The 20,172-nt window shown below is 43.1% G+C and overlaps 1 protein-coding gene across 6 annotated transcripts in view; it reads left to right on the forward strand.

Moving 5' to 3' along the window:
- Positions 1–12,208, forward strand: part of ect2 (epithelial cell transforming 2) — a 36,481-nt gene extending 24,273 nt beyond the window's left edge. For 4 of the 6 annotated variants that reach the window (XM_037115018.1, XM_037115020.1, XM_037115017.1 and 1 more), the window contains 4 exons: positions 1,672–1,779; positions 3,905–4,039; positions 5,670–6,237; positions 10,739–12,208. In XM_037115018.1, the coding sequence (XP_036970913.1) occupies positions 1,672–1,779; positions 3,905–4,039; positions 5,670–6,206 (780 nt within the window). In that variant the 3' untranslated portion in view covers positions 6,207–6,237; positions 10,739–12,208. The remainder of the gene's footprint in view (positions 1–1,671; positions 1,780–3,904; positions 4,040–5,669; positions 6,238–10,738) is intronic. The other 2 variants (XM_037115021.1, XM_037115022.1) reach the window with 1 other exon arrangement.
- The last annotated feature ends 7,964 nt before the right edge of the window (positions 12,209–20,172 follow it).

Consider the following 20,172-nt stretch of genomic DNA (forward strand, 5'->3'; position numbering starts at 1 on the left):
ACAAATTTGGCCTAGTCTCAGTCTCTTCATCTTCGTCAGACCTGAGAAAGAAGCATTGTTATACTGGCCATTTTGGCAAAAAGGTTGTGGCAAAATTTGGATCCAAAAACTTTCCACTGTTTTTATCAGATACAAGATACAGTGATGTAAAACTAAGAAATTTCAAAAATGTAATTTGAGGATTGACAGTTCATTGGTGTGGGTCATTGGGGAGTAGTGAGGTCGTGTCCTCGTCTGCGCTGGTTTGGTATCTTGGTGACTCGACAGGTGAAGACGGTGTGAAGTGTCCAGTCAGGTGCCACGCTGCAGTAATGATGCTCAGAACGACTATCTTGAGCGTGCAAAGATCAGTGTGATGCCGAATAAAAACTGTTAATTCTGTTCAGCTAACCAAAGCTAACGTAACAGCCCAGTACTCAACCCTCATCCTCCATGAAGGCGTTCATGTTTTAGAGGTGTTGGTTTAACTGTATGGTGATGTTGGAGGATGCAGCTTATGGTGCTGTTGCTCTGCATTATACAGAGAGATGTGTCTCTTATTCAGCCTACTCACACTGATACTGATAGATCTGTGATAGGTCAATATCAGCCAATAATATCAGCTATCCGGTATGTCAGTCGAACTCTATTAGTTTTGACTGCTAGCGTAGCTTGGCTTCAGTAATGGAGCAGTCACAATCAACACTATTACCTGTAACTGCTATGATCACACACTCTCATCTGTCTTTTCAGATAACAGAACTATAGATAGAATACTATAGATGCACACTCTGTTGTTAATACAACTCAAAAAAGTGGATATTGGATTTTTCTCAAACAGGAAGACATGGTGGATTTGTTGGGGACTATTTTCAGCTGTGAATTAATCCACATTTGGTGCTTCAGTGAGTATTTCCGGCAGCAGGAAGGATTTAGTAAAAATAAACTTGGTGTGTGTGTGTGTGTGTGTGTGTGTGTGTGTGTGTGTGAGAGAGAGAGAGAGTTGGTGGTAATAAAGGAGCATTTCACCCAGCGCAGTCACTGGTGTGTTTCTAACAGTTTTTGGATAACCACAGAGCAGTGTGGCAAGTTTTACCAATTTCTAGTTGGTTTGAGTCTTTTAATGTAACTTTTTTGGGAGGAGATCAATAAAAACATATAATATCACCAACTTTACATTTTAATGGTTTGAGGGAAAATATGGAACACTGAGTCGTTATGAGCTGATTAAGCTTAATGATTATTGAGCCCACCGGAAAAATATGGAAGTGAGGCCATTGGCTGTATTTAGCTGGGTGAGCAGCAGGGGGCGATGTTGGCCTCTGTGTGCCCGCCGTCTCACAGCTGCATTCCTAATGCCGTTTTACACTGGGTCAGTGCTGCAATGTGAATACCAACGAGACAGAGCCCGGCTTGTTAACAAGACCTCTGCAGGGTGAGGGGGAGAGAAAAATCAAGACTGTGTGTGTGTGTCTCTGTGTCTCTGTGTGTGTGTGTGTGTGTGTGTGTGTGTGTGTGTGTGTGTGTGTGTGTGTGCGCGCGCGTCCTATTACACAATCCCTCTTGAAACTATTTTGGCAGTGAAGCATAATGTATCTATTGATATTGATTACATGAATTGCACACTTCAGGTCATGATTTATGATATTGAGTTTGAGGCTGTGTTGTTGTTGGTGTTTGTCTTGTAACCAGGAGGACCTGATTCAGTGTACTGACCCGGACTCACTGCAGGTCAGCACCAAGGATATGGACAGCACGCTGAGCAAAGCCTCCCGGGCCATCAAGAAGACCTCTAAAAAGGTGAAGGCAGAGGAGCTGGCTTCTCCTCATCCACCTTTCTAACTTCACCTTTTGCATGGACGGGTCATTATAACATGTATGTTGAGCAACCAAGCGTTGTTCAGAAAAGTTGCCCCCAAGTCAGCTCACATCCTGTCACTGCACTTTGTTTAGGCGCATTATAGTAGAGTAGGCAGAATGACACAGTGTGAGGCTGTTTACTTCTACAAACTAAGTCTGGACTCAAACGTATTTATCTTCACCACTAAGTGTAATAGAAATAGAGGAATCATGGAAGTGGATGACAGCACGGTGCAGAGCAGCTCCAGAGCTGAATGCAGCAAAGTCAGATAAACTAGTTTTTAACCAAACGCTGGTAAAACCTCCTGCTGCCGCCCACTGTGATGACCCATCAGCTGACAGAGCTGTCAGCAGCCATGCTGCAGACACACACACACACACACACACCGACCTGAGGTGCCGAGTCTCTGGGTCGACCTGATGTCCTCATTTGGATGGTACTTTGTTGTTAATTGTAGATGAGACCGGGAGGTAAATATTACAATGATTTCCTTCTGAATTTCACAGAAACATGAAGCAAACAACACAGAAAGCATCTAGTGCAGACGTTTCCCTTTGATGTAATTGTGCAGTCATAAAACAATGGGCTGGGATGGAAATCTTCTTTAAGCTCCTCTCTCTCCAGCTTATCCAGAGAGGGCAGCTGAAGGATTTGAATATTTAGCAGAAGCATGATACTGCATAAAAGACTCTTTGGAACAAGCAGATAAAGACATGTGACATTGTCAAACTGTGTGTGGAAGAAACGGTTCATCTGATTTTAAAAACCTGCTGTAAGGTTTCTGTGCATCACACATATAGAAGTCGCCCGAGAGCACCAGAACCTCAGAGCGAAACAAATCAGCGCAATGCTATCTGCTAAACTGTCAACTCTATTTACTGTACCTCTTATCTGTACCTGTCATTTTACCTCCTAGATGGTCGGAAAATGCACTTCATTCAAACTTGACAGAAATAAAATTAATGAAAAGCATTTTACATACCTGAATATATTATATATTATATTATAATAATCAGGCTCTACCTGCAGTTTTTTTCTTGCTGCACATTGATAAAATGTTTATTAAGAAGCTATTTCTTCTATCTGCTGAAAACAAAGCTCAACTGATACAAGCACGTTTCTTTTTCTATAAATTCTTCAAAATAAAAGTGTTCTGTCATTTAGGTATAGAAAAGCTTTTATTAAAAGTGCCAGTGGAATCCCCAAGGGCACGCATGGCCGGGCCGTCTTACTAAATAAATAACAGAGAAGCTTTGATCACGACGCATATAAAGGGAGTGTGACTTCATTCTCTGTTCAGGATGCCAGTACTTCCCTGAATATTTACATAGCTGTGTTTCCCACACACTAATTTATTTGTGGTGGTCTGCCACAATATCAACATTGGCTGCCACATATTGATTTAATATTTTTGGATCTGAGCTTCCTGTTCTCAATCACTCAAGACAGCGTACCCATCAATTTCATGATGGGTGTCGGTGTGGTTTTTAGTCTGCAGGTAAAACCAATGAAGAAGAGGAGGACGACGGCTGTTTCACGCAGATGGCTTGACCGTAACTTCCTCTGCAAAGAAGATGGCTGGCCTCATCGTCAAGATCAATTCAGCCCGATAAAATTTGGAGGGTCTAAAAGAGCCGCCGATTAGATTTCATCCCCGTCCAAGTTAGCTCGGTACTAAACTAGAAGTTAGCTGACTCAGTCAGCAGAAGTCTCGAGTGCGCTCTATAGCACTGCAGCTTGACAAGTTGGCTAGTTATGATGATTGTTATTATGACCCTGTCTGATTTTTGTTTTTTTCACAATTGTTGCTCTGTTCATATAATGTCTAGTCCATGTGGTTCTCTGCCAAAAAGTTCTGTCAGCGGTGTTTCATTTGTTTGAAATAAGTAAAGAACAGCAGGTTGTTTGTCTCAGCAGACAGAAAGAGGACTTTCTCAGATAATGACAATTAAGTGGCTGAAAATCCAAGATGCAAAAATCCCACATGGCACCTCTGATAAATAACCACTTATACAACCTGAATGTGTGATTTATTGACATTCTGCGGCTGTATGTGTGTTCTAGGTCACAAGGGCTTTTTCTTTCACCAAGACCCCAAAGCGTGTGATCCAGAGGGCGTTCATGGCCAACGGTACCCCCGATGAGAAAGACCAGAGGCTGAGTTGTGAAAACCACAACTGCAGCAGCGCCACACTGGCCGTGAGTCTTTGTGTTTACTTGTCAGATTACAGAAGTCATCAGTCTGTAATGTGAACTGTGCAGATGGTAGCAGCACTCAGCTACAGTGGGTGTTCTGTGTTTTATGTATCTGTTTGTCTCGGTCAGCACGCAACTTGTACATAAACGTAGCAATTTTTCCAATTGAATATCACGTCAGTCATTCATAGTTTCTTGAAAAACAGATAAGAAGGACGTGGTGCTTTCTTATATCTACGTTCTTTGAGACTGAAAGACCGATATCTGTGGATCGGTTTTTATGACATTTAATAATCAAGTTTCCTCAAATTTCCCACAGTGTTTACAAAATGTGTCTTCTTTGTTTCGCATCTCAGTTGATTCTGGGTGGCTGTTGGCTGTCTCTCTGTCCATCCATCTGTCCATCTGTTCCTCATTTCCTCTCTCTTCTCTCCATTTCTGTCCTTTTTTGCTGAGAACAAGGTGATTGATCTCTTCATCAAACCATGATGGAACAGCTTTCAGTCGCTGTCAGCTGTTTTGATCCAACCTGATTAAAAGGCAGGAAAAGGGCTTCTGCTCTTAAATGTGCTGGGACTGGTTCTCATGTAGGAATGTTATTTTAGCTTCCTCACTTATTCCCAGACACACTTACACTATTAAAAACCTGTCCATGTATTTAAAATCGGGGGTAGAGAAGAAGAGATTCACAGTACTTTTAAATTACAGTAAACATAAATGTGAGTAGTTACTAAGGAACCAGTGAGAAATGAATGATTAGTTATTTAAAAAGATACTTACTTTGCACAAGGGAGAGGTTATTCTTTAAATGTTTTCTACTATCTTTTCCTAAACTAAGTATTTCTGCTGCCTCAACCTAAGTGACAAGAACTGTGAAGTAAAAAAGGATAATTACTGTGAACTTGTGTAAGAAGTCAACAGTATGAAAATTTGTTCCATACAGGAAATTAAGCCAACTCTCCTGTGTTACAGTCCTCTACTCAACCTGTTACCCAATTCCAGGTACTTCAACTGTGAACTGTATCAAATCCTTTTTAGGAGTTACACAACTTTAATATCACAGCTACCTGATCAGGTGAAATTTTAGTAATGTCACCAACACTGCAATATCAGACAAACCAAATCAACCTACTTACCACTTAAACTAGTCACAACTCAGTAGTTACTCATTCAGGCATCCTGCAGCTGTGAGATTCATGTAGACCCATAGAGAAAGTTTTATGTTTTAAAATGAATACAGAATAAAAAGCTCCTGGCTGTGATCAGACAGTAGCTGGTTGGTGGAGGGCTGAAGCAGATGAAAACGAGACACTTAAGAAGAAAACGGTACTGGTCTGTCATCATGTCATGTATGTGATGTAGATGTCGCCCTGCAGATGTGTCTAACCTACTGTGGCAGAAAAGTCATATCCTGACATTTTAGTCTCACTTTGTGTTATTCACTCTGCTCATACGATGCTTCTCCAGAGGAAGATGCAGTGATTCTGTCTTTTGGCCTCCATGTTTTTGTTGTTGTTTTAGTTCATCTCATATTGTTTCAGCATGTATCTTCTCTGCCTGCCTTGTCTTATGTTTTTCCGTGATATGTAAATCCCTCCTTCCATATGTGTGTCCCCTCTGTTATGCACTCCAGATGTCTCGCTCTGCCTCCACGTTCAGTTTGAATGATTCTGCCAAGAGCAGTGCCGTGGTGCAGCGCTCTAACTCTCTGGATCATCCTCCTGTCAGAGCCAGGGTCCCTGTCTGTATGCGTACCCCCTGCAGCCCGACCCCAATCCCTGCCAATAGCCCAGGCCCCAAACCTGCCCCTGAGTCCAGCCGAAGCCTCTGCCCAAACTATAGCGCCCGAGAACGCAAGTCACTCCTTCATGGTCCAATACCGACTCAACCAGCACAACCTCAGTCAAGCATCAACACGTCTGTGCAGGGCACCTCTGCAACCCATCCCAATTCCATTCCAGCTGTCCGAAACTCCAGAATCTCCCAGCCTAGATCTAGCCAGCATGTTTCCAGACACCTCCCCCATGTAGGGTCCCAGCAGAAGTCCCTGGCTCCTCAGGCAGTTAATGTCAAAGGCAGGACCTTTTCTGAGTCGTGCAGGGATCGTCAAGTCCCCCTGGACCCACGCAAGGCTGTCCTGACCAGTCCCCGCAGGGAGACTCTGCTCTAAACCAGCGCTAAGCTCAGTGCGGGAGTCTGATGTGAGCAAACCATATTGGGCTTTATTGCAAACCAGGGGTGCACCAATTCCACATTTAATTTCATATTAATGCTTACTACTTCCTGTCTGCGTTGGCCATTTAACATCACAATACCACTGGTGCATTTCTGGCCCAAATCAACCACTTAGAAGCTGAGACCCTGCGTCAAGGTGACCCAGATTAATGAGGATCTGCTCCACAGCTTAAGTTTGAACTCCAGTCATTAGATGAGAATATTTAGTTGGTGTGGGGGTGAAGCTTCTCCCCACTTGAGATTGGCATTCATGTAAAGGGCAGAGATTTTAAGGGTTGATTTGGAATAGCTCTGTTCCTGTGAATCACCTGGGTGACTAACTGCTGGTGGAGGTGCTGGTTTGGGTTATTCACCAGGTGGCTGCTATTAACATTGGGCTGTGAACAGCAGCTGGGAGCTGGGATATAAAAGACGTCTGTCCAGGTGGAGGCCTAGAGAAAGGTTCATTTTTAAAGTCATGCCATCACATAGAATATTCAGTTTTCCCGTCAGCTGTTAATCACTTTGACGTGAACTTTCAGAGCTTTTTGTTTCAATCCAAACAATTCATCACTTGAAAAAGTAATATAAGTTCCAGTCAAAGACGGTATCAAAGCAACAGTGAAAATGGCAAAGCATGCCTGTAGTTTTGGATGCTGTGCGCTCTGTGTTCTGGCTAGTTAAACTAACTGGCTAAAACCACTCGATTAATTAACATGTCGTTCTGTTCATGAGAGCCAAGCTGACTTCTCATCGGAGATCAGCTCACCTGTTTACTGTCCTACATTTTATATAACATGTCTCATATCCACCTCAGTCATTTAACCAGTTTGCAGACATAGAAACACGGAACAACCTGTCTGACAGGTATGAATGACTAAGAAATAGAGTTTTACATAACATGATGACATTGCGCTTTATTTGGAGATCATTGAACCATTTCACAGTGAACACACGGCTTTTCATTGCAACCTGCCATTAAGATACAAGAAGTAGTGTGTGTCCTGCATCAATAATGAGTTTACTAAGGTATGATAGTTGTGTTGAAATCCAAGTCCATATGTTGGTTTGATTGTCAGCAGTATTACACAAAAAACTACTGAACTGATTCACACGACACTCTGATGGTAGCTGGTCTCGGCCCTTAAGACTCGTCTTTAACTTGGCTGCAGATCTGGGATCAGGGATGGATGCAGGGATTTCTTGTTGCTTCTTTGAGATGGGCTTGTTCTTTTGTTTTTGTTTTTGACATTTTCATTTTCATGGCGGGATCCAAGTATGTGAACACTGGAAATCTGCTGCTCATCCTTGTGCTGTGTATGTAGCATTGTGGACTCTGTCTGCCTCGCCTTAAATAAACACCATCCCACTGGCACTGACAGCAGAAGAGGCCAGTTACCTAACTAAATTAATCAGGACACGAGGTGTGTTGGGTTCTGTCTCTGATTACACTCAGGAGATAACGATCAGCGTGTTTACATGAAACTCTGTGTACATGCAGCAGGGCAGTAGTGAGTGTGTGTGTCTGTGTGTGTGTGTGTGTGTGTGTAGAGGCGGCCTGAGCAGACCTTTCTCTTACAGCACGAATGTGTCGAAGCTTTACAAATAGTCAAACTTCCGGTGATGGAAAGTGATTCAGACTTGGCTGCAGTGTGTTGGTTTTACTTTTATTCAGAATTTAGATGGAAAATTCCACCATGTAATAATCTCTCCTCTCATCCAGCCTCTCTGCAGTCTTCTGTCACACATTCGTGTCCAAGCTGATAACTTACATGCTTACAGAGATGCATGAAGGGGAAATTGGTCTTCTCGAGAAGATAAAAAATAATACAGAAAACGTTTATCTGATCCAGGTTACTTAAGTCCATTTCTACACACATCAGACGTTAACTTTTTTTAAGTCACTATTACCACAAAGGAAAGTTTATCAAATGTGCTCAGAATGTTCTGTGGTATTTAACGTACCGGTGATTTAGACTTTTTGCCTGTTTTAACTGTTTTTGTAGCCACCTGTGAATGGAGATATTTTGAAAAAATGCCGTGCAGACAGGATTTTTTTCAATATTTCCTACAGAGGGAATAAATGTCAGCCTAGAGGAATATCCATATTTCTGTGGACAACGCCTAAATCTTCATGAATGTACGATACGCAACACCAATCGCTGTTAAAAACGAGGATTAGCATCATGTTAACGTGGAAAATACATAAAATACGTTGGAACAAAGATGAGAGTAAAAGTCAGCCGTGATGTTACTGAGTGAACTGTGAGCAGATTGCAGATCTGTGGGTGCTGATTGCCACTGTTTTTTTTTTTCCTTTTTTTCCACCACACTCTGGATCCCAAGTAATTAAAATAAATACGCTTTAGATTGGATAATGTTGCAGCCTGATATCTTGTAAATTGGATGTCTGACTGTCCGTCATAACCAAATCAGAAACTTGATGCCTGAGTGGCACAGCAGGCGCAGTGGATACTCCCTGAGAGTGCAGCATTAAATATGAACACACATGATTTAATGAGTTAATTCGTGATAAATTAAAGTTGTGTTTTTTTATTGGTGTGCTCAAGAGACGGACAGATGTGAGTAGCATGTCCTGTGCCAGTAAGCAGTGTTTAAAATATCCACATTTCACAACAGAATAGCTGTCGGACACACGTCACTCCATGTTTCTTGGCCAGTTCTGCACTGAGGCATGTTGTACTGTAGGTCTTTGCCTTTGCACATTAAAAAGGGGCATTTTTTTCATGGGCTCCAGCTCCCTCCCAGACAACACCCAGCGGTCGTTGTGCCTGTTATGATCATGGCAGGGCTGTTACTTAAACCAGAGACGCTCGTCCAGGTTTGACGAACAGTCCACAGAGCTGCTGAAAGCTGCTGTGACAGCGTTGCGATCGGCACGTCTCAAGTCGCTCCAACAAAAACCACATTTGGGTAAACGTCTGTGTTGAGAGCGAGAATAGCTCCTCATGATGCCGGCAGCTCGCCACTGGAAGCACATCAATCTGTGCACTGATGCACACTACAAAACAACAGCTCATTAGCGTGCAGGCTTGGTTACGGCAGGTCTGTATGAAGGGTGACCTTTGTGTGCATCGTGACCAGCGGCGCCCTCGACCTCGTCTTCCTCTCCTCTGAAAGCAGCCTGTTAATAATCTCATTCATTGAGCCCTCGTGTGTGTGTGTGTGTGTGAAGCGCTCACGCAGCCCTCACTAACATGTCATCAGGTGTGTAAAATGCAGGTGGAAAGCTACTGAAGTGTGACTGTCTTGGCAAAGGTTGCTTGTCTTGATTAGTTCGCTGCTGAGGTTCGGCTTTGAAGGCAGAGAGGCTCTAGTAGCAGCGTTTGTCTTTGTGCACTCAGTAATTAAAAGGAGGCAGGAGCACATAAACCGACCCTGTCCTACACACACACACACACACACACACACACACACACACACACACACACACACACACACACACACACACACTCTCCTGACTGTAAGCTAGAAAGCTCACCTGACAATCTAGTTGCACAGACTATGACTACACTGTTAATGATGTTAATTCAAAGCTCTCGTGGTGTGAGGGCACCGGGCCGTTCCTCTGAGTGCATTTCTAAGATTGAATATCTGTTCGCGTGTTGTTGTCAGTGATCTCATTATTGACAGTTGTTGGGGCTTCGCTAACGCAGCAGGGAGGAAAATAACTGTTATTATGTAAAGCACGGAGGCAACCGACCAGCCTCCTGGTCATCTGTTCATTCCCCACTAATGACACCTCTTCGTTTAGCTCTCAGCGTCACATGGTCACCTCCCAAAGAAAAAGAAAAACGGCTATCTGTATATTTATTCTATGTATTTGAACCACACACAAACAAATCTTAATGAAACGTAGGACACAGTAATACAACAAACCCTTTTTTCCTAACTACTAAAACGTAAAGTGCAAAGTAATGTGTGGTGGGTTCATGAGCGAAGTGGGCGGAAAGTTTCCTCCGTTCAAAGAAGAGCCGAGAATCCAATCAGCAAACGGCCTCTGGCATCAAAGGTTTCACTTGGAACAGCTAATCGAAGCAGGGAAGTTAGCAGTGATTAAGAACTCTGACCTGTTCCATCATTGCATTATTAAAAAATAAATAAAAACTGACACAAAGTCCACACACAGCTGCGGTAAGTACTCTGGGTCGAGGGTGAAGACGGAGGTGGTGTGTGAACTGTGCCGGGTGAACACAGCTGATGTGTTAACACTAACTCTTATTTTCTACATCCTGTAAAGTTTGACTAACCTGAAGTTTGTGTCTGATCGTCTGACCGCTCATGTTCATTTTCCATGTTGGAATCATAATGATGTCACAGCTCTCCTGCTACTACCAATGAATATGAGCCACGTTTTAACAAACCAGAGTGATTCTTTAAACACATAATTGGGTTTTAACTTTTTTTTTTTTAATCTCAGGTTTTTGTCACCCTGCCTTCACACACATTACTCCTCTCTGTTTGCAGGCACACCATTCCCCCTCCATGGTCAACCTGTCCTCCATGTTTGAGAGGAAGTACCACACATTCAGCCGTTCGACCACCCACCTCTTCTGAGACGCCACCTGCCTCAGGAGCACCAGCAGGGGTCGACCCACCTCTTCACCTCCTTTGCCTTAACTGCGACTAACAGCGAGATCCGGGCGGACAGGTGTGCGTGTATAAAGCTGAAACTACCTGTTAAGTATGGCAAACTAGAATTTGTCCATGCTGGAACTCTGTACAGACTTAGTTTTTTCCAAAATCCAGATGTTTGTTGGGGACATGCTTCAGTCTGATATGTGGCAGTGTCAGATCTGTCCAGCGGCTGTTCCGAGCGCTTCCTCACTGAAACTTGGACCAAGTAAAAAAAATAAAGAACCAGCTGAAAATGTTTGTGCAGGACAAACGTGTCTGTCTCGACCTGACGAGGCAGTTTGGTGCATCTGTCCGAACATTCATCGCTGGAATCTACAGTGTGTCACGAGGAGCTGACTGGAATGGTACTGCACCATGCTCGGGGCTGCAGGTGTGTGTTAGCGCTGGTTCTGATGAGGTCCGCCTGACCCGTTAAAAAAAAAAAAACACACAAAAAAAAAAATGAAGGATGCTGTGCTTTTTCTTTTGCATTTGTTATTAGATTTTCTTGACCGTTTTTGTTGATTACTTGAACAGACTCTTGTTACATTTTGATCGCATGTTGTCCGGTCAGCTTCCTGGTTGGCGGCAGCGTTCGGCGAAGTATCAACACTAATTACAGACCAAGTGAATATCATGCGTTTCCTCTGGTTTCAACAGGGACTTGCTGTCTCCAGACGTCCCCGGATGATAGTTTTATTTCTCTGTTCTTTGGGAAAGTTAAATAACATTGAACTTTGGATGCTGAGGTTGTTAAGCTCTTTGTTGGTTTTATCGACTAGTTTAAGTAACAAGGTTGAGCTCTCTGCCCTTTACTGCATTGTTGCTTTTTTAACGTGCTCAGTGAGAGACCCTTTATATTAACTGACATTTAATGTTGTTTTATTGTAGTGGAGTAGGCTCGATTCTACATGATGATATAACAATAATAATAATAATAATAATATTACTTACTGTAATTAACCAGCCTTTAAAATGTAAACTTATGATAGCTTCCAGCTTTTATAAAGCTCCTATTTGAACATTTAAGAGATTTGGTTTTGAAGAATAAACGCACTTCTGCTCTTCTTCTGTCGGCCCGTCCACGTTTTAAAAGTCTTCTTACAGTGTGTCTGTGTATGTTTAAGAAGGGATGCTGCATCAGTGTACATATTTATTCCCAAGCAATAACTTTTGTACCCACTTTTCTTTGTTCTCTTTCTATTTATGTTTTTTTTTTGTTCAACTTTCATGTCTGTCAGTTCTCTAATGCTGTTTTCACTGAGCTTCAATCCCCTCCGGTTGTTTCATCTCTGTATTAAATGCACTTAAACACCTAAATAAGCCTTTTCTTCTTTCTCTTTTTCTACTCCCATGTGTCTTTTATCATCAGAAGAGTATGAAACCATTTTCATTCCGTTCATTTCTCAGGAGTGCAGACAGAATATGCCACGTCGTTAGTGTGAAGAGAAAATATTTCATTTCCTCTATATGCTGAAGGTGTGTGTGTGTGTGTGTGTGTGTGTGTGTGTATATAAACATGCTTATGGTTCATTAGATCTTGTAAAAGTTTATCTTAATCCTGTCACATTTGCAGTTTAACATATAATAGACATTTAGACAATTAGCCTTCGTCAGTGAGGTTTAAAATGTTTGATTCATTAGATATTCTTGGAGTTCTGTCAGGCATATTTGTTTATTTGAGCGAAGACGAACCATGACGTACCTTTTACTATTTAGAATTGTATCATTAAGCAAAGCTTGATATCAAGGACCTCTGTTTGAAAAATCGCAGACAACAAAGCTGTTAACTGCAACCGATCGCCCACAAAGCTCGAACATGCTTGTTCGGGTTGCTGCCGTCATGGCAGCCGAGTCGTGTCGATCTCAGAATCTGACGTAACTTTCAGGACAGTTCAAAAACTATCCAGGCGAAGGTTTGACTCGTATACATTCACAAAGAAGCTCAGCTCGGTAAACAAGTGTCATCTTTGACCTTTGGGGTCTCCACCGTGAACGTAACTGTGTTTTCTCTCATACTCTGGCTTTTCTCTCCAATGTATCAGCCCCTCATAGAAAGGACAAACGCTTTCAACCTATCGCATTTGTCAATAGGATATGTACAACTCTTTTAATGATGTAGGTTATTGGTAAAAAACAATGAATAATACAGCTCATTGTATTATAGCAATTAAGTCACAGTGTCTCAGACTCCCGTGTGCTGGTGCAGGGCAGTGATGCACTCACAGTCTCAAACACAGACAGAAATCAGACAGGTGTGTATGAGTGCACAATACTTTATGGTCGGGGGGTCAGAGGTCAGCCAGCTAAAATTAAAATGCATAAACAGCTTCCACTTGAGTTTGGGCTCATGATTTGCTCCTCGTCTGTACTTGCAGCTCGGATGATGAAGGACTTTCGTCAGAATTTCCTGTTTTTTAAAATTCACTTTTGATTCAGTGGAGCCAGTTGGATCTTTGGGAAGAAAAAAAATATACAGTAATAAACTCAGTACTGAAATCAAGCAGAGCTTTTAACTGCAATAAGATGAAAAAGTTATAAATGGCCTGCGTGATGGAACAATGAGACCGGGGAGCTGCACCAAGTCGCCATGGTGATTCTCCTTTTGATGCTGCGGCCCTTCGTGGATCACGACAGAATAACATTGAATGTTGGAATAATGTACAGGTTTCAGGGAGTGAGAGTCTAATATTAAGTCATAGTGATGCTGCTGCATGCTTCCACCAACTGCTGAGAGGCATTGTGGGCCTCTTTCAAAGTGCTATGTGCTCACGTGGCGACTCACAGATGATTTAGCTAAATGGAAAGTCTCTGAATACAGTTGCGTTCAGCAGCTTGCGTACATGTGTGTAACGACGGCTAACAGAAGTCAGTGATGGACGTGAACATGGCCAACAGACATTTCACCAGGTATTCGTATCGCTGTGTGTATTTCTGATCCAGACAAAGTCGTTTGTGTTCCTGTATTTCCATCACGGAAACACAAGAACTGTAGAAAAGATTGGAAGTGAAGACTGCCATGTTCTCCATATGTTGATGTAAAAGTTTGACTGCGACTGTACAGTGAAGATTTAGGAGAGTAGATGTCTTCAAACTGTTCTCTGGGCAATTTTACATAATGTTTGTAATCTTCAGAAAGGAGTCTCATCTACCTCAGTAGTGACAGAAACAAAACAAAAAAATCTTCCTCTTCCATCCATCAGTGTGGAGGGTTGTAGGTAATGACAGCTGTGGCTACTTGCAGATTGTTCATAGTTGTGACAACTCTAAAGAGAATGATCATCCATCCCTGCGCTCTTTTCAGCATATTGTTCTCATTTTTACTGCACTGGTTCAGTCTGGAGGCTCGTTTGAGTCAAGTGAGTGATGCAGCGGACGTTCAGCCTACGATCGCTCAACAGGAGCGCAGCAGCATTTGCGCTCGTCGCCATAGTGTTGTCATCTGTGGCTGCACCACGTGTGTTAGGTTACACGTGAGCGAATGACGTTCAGACATTTTCTTGATGTTGATGTGCCAAAAAAATAAAGATTGTTAAAGTCCCAAATCGAGTCGGAGTCGAGCCTAAAGTCACTGAGTGTGCCTCCTGCAGTCAGACCTTCAGTGTGTCCTCTTGCCCTCAGTTGAACCATAATCACATTAGCTACCCTCGAGTCGGCTGACTTCCTCACACTGAGTCAAGGTGTGTTTTGAATGGTGAGCCTTTAAATTTAGCCACATTAGTATTTATGTCACGGCGGCGGGCTGGGAAGAGCGGCGCCCCTGTTTTGTCCTCTTCACATGCAGCCTCTTCAAAGCATTAGAAGATTATCTGTGTCTCCGGGATAAAGCGCAGGACGTGCCGGGCTGCCAGCGAGCGGCTGGAGGTAGAGTGCCATGCAGGCCTGAGGCGAGGCGAGACTGGGGAATAACCACAATGAAAAGGCACCTCTTCACGGAGGACACTCGCTCTTTTCATATTTGCCTTTGCCTTCACTTGAAAGTGCCTCTGACTGGCTGTTTAAGGGCGAAACGGAAAGGGAGGGTGTCTGAAAGGAGGAGGTGGGGGAGCCGGAGTGGCAGGGGTCTTCTAACTCCAGGATACCACCACGAAAAAAGACACAGTCCGAAAACATGCAACTCAGGTAAAGACTACAGCTAACACACAGCACAGTCTGACTAAATACCACAACTGAGAAAAGATGTCGTCATGCGAGAAATACATTTCCCCTCTACGAACGGATTACACAGAGAGAGCAGTCTGACATTGAATCAGCTCAGTGGGGAGTGAGGGTGTGGAGACTGGACCTGCACTGTGAGAAAAGTTTTCATTTTCATTAAAAGTTTCTCTTATTTAGCCACGAACCAGAACTCAGCCTGGCTTAAAGCAAATGTGTGTGATATTCCATCCAGAGCCCAGGATTCAGGAACACGCCCTCTGCTTCCTCCCAGGACACCAGCTACAATCCTTTCATAGCCACTTCCTGTCTCTTTTTTCACGTGATTGTATCCGTTTATGTTTGAGGAACAAATTAAACAGTCTTTCTGAATAATCTATGGTTTGTTTTGCCATATGTTGTTATTTAAATAAATGATTTGTCTTAAAGCAAGTAGAACAATACAGAGAAAGTATTGCATCTTCAAGTTAACGACTATACCATCAGCTCTCATGATGTGGCTAACTCAGACGGCTGCTGCCTGCGTTAGCTTCATCTTAATATAAGAGTGTGTCTCTGCACTACAGAGTCACACGCTACAAAACACTTCTCAGCTGGTGTGGACAGCAGAGGTGAGTCGACCCGGCTGTCTGCCAAATGGCACCACGAGCAAACAACCCTACAGCAGCTCCAATCAGCTGTCTGTTCACTGTCAGTGGCATTTACCCACCTTTCCACATCTGAACATGGAAATAAACTGCACAGTTAAATTAAAATAGAAAAATAATTAGCATCACTTGAGACCGCTCAGACAGAAACGCAGCGCTCATGTGCGATGCAGCGTGTCCTGCGTGAGCGGCACGAGGCGGCTACGAATTTTTCTTGTCAGGTATGTTTGATTAAGAGACGGTTGCAGGACCGATGACACATGTACACTGTGTGGTCTGCACTTTCTTGTGAGACACAAAAGAAAAGTAAAATAGTGTCCAATGTATAGGACACACACACAAAGATAAACCCAAAAGATACCCTCTCTCCTCCTTAGAGACTCATAATACATTAGCAAAGCAGTGGGAAATGGAGAGAGGAGTATGCGCTTAGAATGATGTCTTAGGTAACAGATGAGCGGCAGCCAGACAGAAACTTCCTTCTTTTTCCAGAACGTCAAAATAATTTCAGTTGTTTGCTGTAATCAAACCGTATGAAAGAAGCTGCAGCTGTGATTTTTGTAACGTGGACGTGAAGTCTGAAGCTCTCAGTATGATTGAGATGAACCAAAATGGCCGTAATGACTGATGCTGCAGTTGAATCAGCTACATCACATGATGTGTGTCAATTCAGGGTCAGCATCCTTCAGAGGAACATTCAAAGGCCAATTACGTCACAATACAGTCCAAAGGCTCCACCAATCAAAGGCTCCTCCACATGCAGCCCACAGATGCTCCTTCATTTCCCTGTTTTTGGAGGGTGCACCTTTACTATCCTTCGTGGCCTCACATATCCCAAGATTCTTTGCACGCCTGAAAAAGAAGAAAGAAAGAGAGAAAATGGCGACATCGCATGGCGTAGATCGTCACTTTCTCTGACACTACGACTGTCACTCAGGATAGAGGCGGAACAGTGGGTCCCTTAAAAAAACAAAATGGTGACAGCCGTGAGGCCAGACTCTGATGTCTTATCTTCTCTGGGTGTTTGCGGGGAGGGATGGAGGCATCACGTGGCTCCCGGTGGACTGTAGCTGACCTTCAGAACGTCAATAGGCTCTACTGAGATCAGAGCTCAGCTGGATATTGACCAGCGCTGATCTGCCTTCCATTCGTTTTTTTTCTCCTCTCCCCTTTCACAGCCAATTACTTCCTTAATTGGTTCAATGAGCCTCTCCCTTCAACTACACACAGTCATCATTGCGAGGGTTAGACGCACTCCTCACTGCCAGAACACGCTGACCTCAGAGCTGCCGAAATGTCTGTCTTGAAATATTAAAAGAAAAGAAACAGCCTGCTGTTTCTCTGAGTTGTGATGGCGCAGGTACATTTTAAAGGATTGGGCCAAACCCGCACTTAAGTCTTACTTTTTAAAATTAATGTTTAATAGAGAGATCACTATCAGTGATTTGTTGTTACATCACTTATGTAACTTATTAAACTATTTTAACCTGAAGTGTGATCCTCTCCTGAACCTAACAAGTCTTAGTGCCTGAAACTAACAGCGACCATTTAACGTTTACATTAATGACCGTCCAAAAGTAATGTGTTAACAGTTTGTCAAGCTTTACTTTGAAAGTCTTACCAGATGCTGTATATTACATACTATTGCTAACATGAATGCAGAGCCTTTATTTTGAAAAAGTCTAAGTGGGAATTTAATTTGACTTACTCTTGCTAATTTGACCATGGAGACCGTCACAAGCAAAGGTTAAAGGCCGCTGACAGAGCTGCTGTCTTTAAACCTCAGTTGTTGAAGTTTTTGCCATTTTGAATCGAACAAACACGGTCAGCCCCGACACACCTGCTCAGGCTGGAAAAGGTTTCCCTTCCAGCTTGTGTTGATCCTTAATCTGGGTCTAATTGGTGCCTCATCCGGGAGACGCCAACAATAACTCCTCAACGCACCTGTCCTCAAAACGGTGAAGCATTGTCACAACAAAGCTGCCGCTCCTAAATCAATTAATGGATTTGTTGAGTGAGCAGCTGCCAGGTTCCTCCCAGGGCTGAGGGAGGTATTGTCTGTCTGGGTTCCTGTAAACGAGGCCCAGGTGAGTTAACACGGATGAGATCTTAATAAGGGACACACTCTTTGTTTCTCTGCCTCTGTCACTCTTCGTTTCCTCCATTCCTTCCTTCCAGGGGCTTCGTGCTCTTTTTTCCGTTTGATCGTTGCTTTGAATGGAGAGCTGTGGCTGAAGTGACGATCTGACAGGTCTGACACAGAACCAGCCTCGTGGACCGTCACGGGAAGATAGAGATGGAGCGGCGGCGGGGGGACGGACGAGGAGAGAGATGTTGGCGAATGACTGCGGATCGATGTCTCAAATGAAGAAAAATGGCTGCATGGCTGCTGAGGCTTCCAGCTACTTATGAGCCCTTAACAGGTGAGAAACAGTATCGACGTCTCGCTAAGCTGAATGTTTACTCAATACAGAGGACATCAAAGCAGAGACGAGCGGAGCTGATTTACATGTTTTACCATAGTAATGATGGGATGAGGGCATCACCACCCCCCCGACCATTCTCTGCACTTTCACTTTCTCTGTAATGTCGAGACTCTGCATGTGTGCATATATAAACTTTGTTGTTCTTGCATGTTCTTCATGATAAGCTCGGCGCTCAGGGGGGAAGATTGCAAAGCACAACAGCATCCCCTTTGAATTCCCTTCATCAGTGGATCCCGCTTTCAAGTTCGCTGCCTCGACAGGCCAAAAATTAATTACGGACAAAATGGAGTTTCCTGTTTTTCTTTTTCTTTCTTTTTTTTTTTTAAATGCCAAGATTGAATCGATGTTTTCATTCAGCGATGCGCAAACTCTCATTCATGCTTTTGTCCTCGGCCATCTACGATCACTGGATATTGTTATTTATTTATTATTTGTCGCACTGCCACAGAGATCAGCGATCCACCTCCAACTAATACCATGACTAGGGTTATTACAAGAAGTGAAAAAAATATGAGTGCATTTCTCCTGTAACATAACTGAACATAACCCACCTCCCTCTGGTTATCATACAATCAATGGACCAGGCGTCCCACTTCTCACAGCATCGACCTTTTCACCCCTTACACCTGGGCAGAGAGGTGTGACTGACATTTTGGCCACATTTTGATTCATTCCCAGTTGGTAGGACAGACAGGACGACAGACAGGATGACAGAGGTTTTTCCACATATTATGGCAGTGTTTCTTTTACTTGTACAAGTTCTGACTTTCCCACTCACAAGTACACCGGCTCACTTAAATGTAATAAACAAAGTCAGAACAAAGTTTGGTAACTTTTTGCTTTGGTGCTCCTGTGAAGTCATTTCCTGTTAATCACGCCCAATCAGTTCTCACCCCTCAAAGTTCACTCTGTAGTTCGATCACTTTTTAAAACTCCTCTTACTCTGGAACACATGTAGCTCTGTTTGAAGGGATACTGATGAGAGTCGCCTTTTAAGGTGGCTGGTTATGAGTTGTTGAGAGAGAAATAACACTGAAAAACGAGGAGATGAAGAAAGGGAGGCTTTCCCCTCAAGGTGACACTGTGCACGCAGACCTACCAGATGTCTATTTACATAAGCTGGCTGCTCGGGGTGAATTCAACACATGCTGCTCGAGCTTAAACACTGTCTGGGTATTTACTGCAGGTTAGAGGATCGTAAGCCGCTCATTGTTTGATTTCAATGAGTGTCTTCTGAAAATGACTTAAATCCAGAGGGGATCTTTGCTTGAAGAAAGAAGAACAACTGCTTACTAGGGTTAATTATAATAAACACATTTTTATTAATGCTGTATTTTGATAACACAATAACTGATGAATCCTTAAAGGTCCCATATTATACTCTTTTTCATCTATTTCACACAGCTGTCAGACGTTCAACAACACTGTATTCGAAATGCATTGCCCCAAACCCATCCGTGGTTCTGAGTTTCAGCTGTCTAAAAGTCGCCCTACTGAGCTCTACTGAGAGCAGCTGTTTCTGTGCCTGCACCTTTAAATGCTAATGAGATCCATCTGTCAACACCTGCCTTGCCTGCTACACGTCCCTCTCAGGAAGAGATGCCTCTTATGCTAGCTGTAGCATACGCTAATGTTTTATGGTGGATGTATATATTTGCTTTCGTTCAACCATACCAGTTTGACCCAGAACTAGACCCAGAAGAAGAGGCTCCTGAAGAAGCGCTTCCTCTGCTTATTTGACTCCTTTTTGTATCTTTGTAGCATTTTGTATTTTGTATTGTATCTTTGTTTCTGGTTTAATTTTAGGTTAGGGAAATCGATCAGGGCAACAAGTGCAGAAATGTCTCATCACAATATAAAGAAATAGCTCAATGTTGTCCACATTATTCGCTATTTATGGCTGACATTTTTTTTTTTTTTTAGTTTTAGCTATTCAATGTGTTTACCAGTGGTATGCTCTTCCTACTCTTCCTATTTTGGTAGCAGCCTCACTGTT

Source organism: Acanthopagrus latus, chromosome 11 (assembly GCF_904848185.1).
Source record: "Acanthopagrus latus isolate v.2019 chromosome 11, fAcaLat1.1, whole genome shotgun sequence".
Lineage (NCBI taxonomy): Eukaryota > Metazoa > Chordata > Actinopteri > Spariformes > Sparidae > Acanthopagrus > Acanthopagrus latus.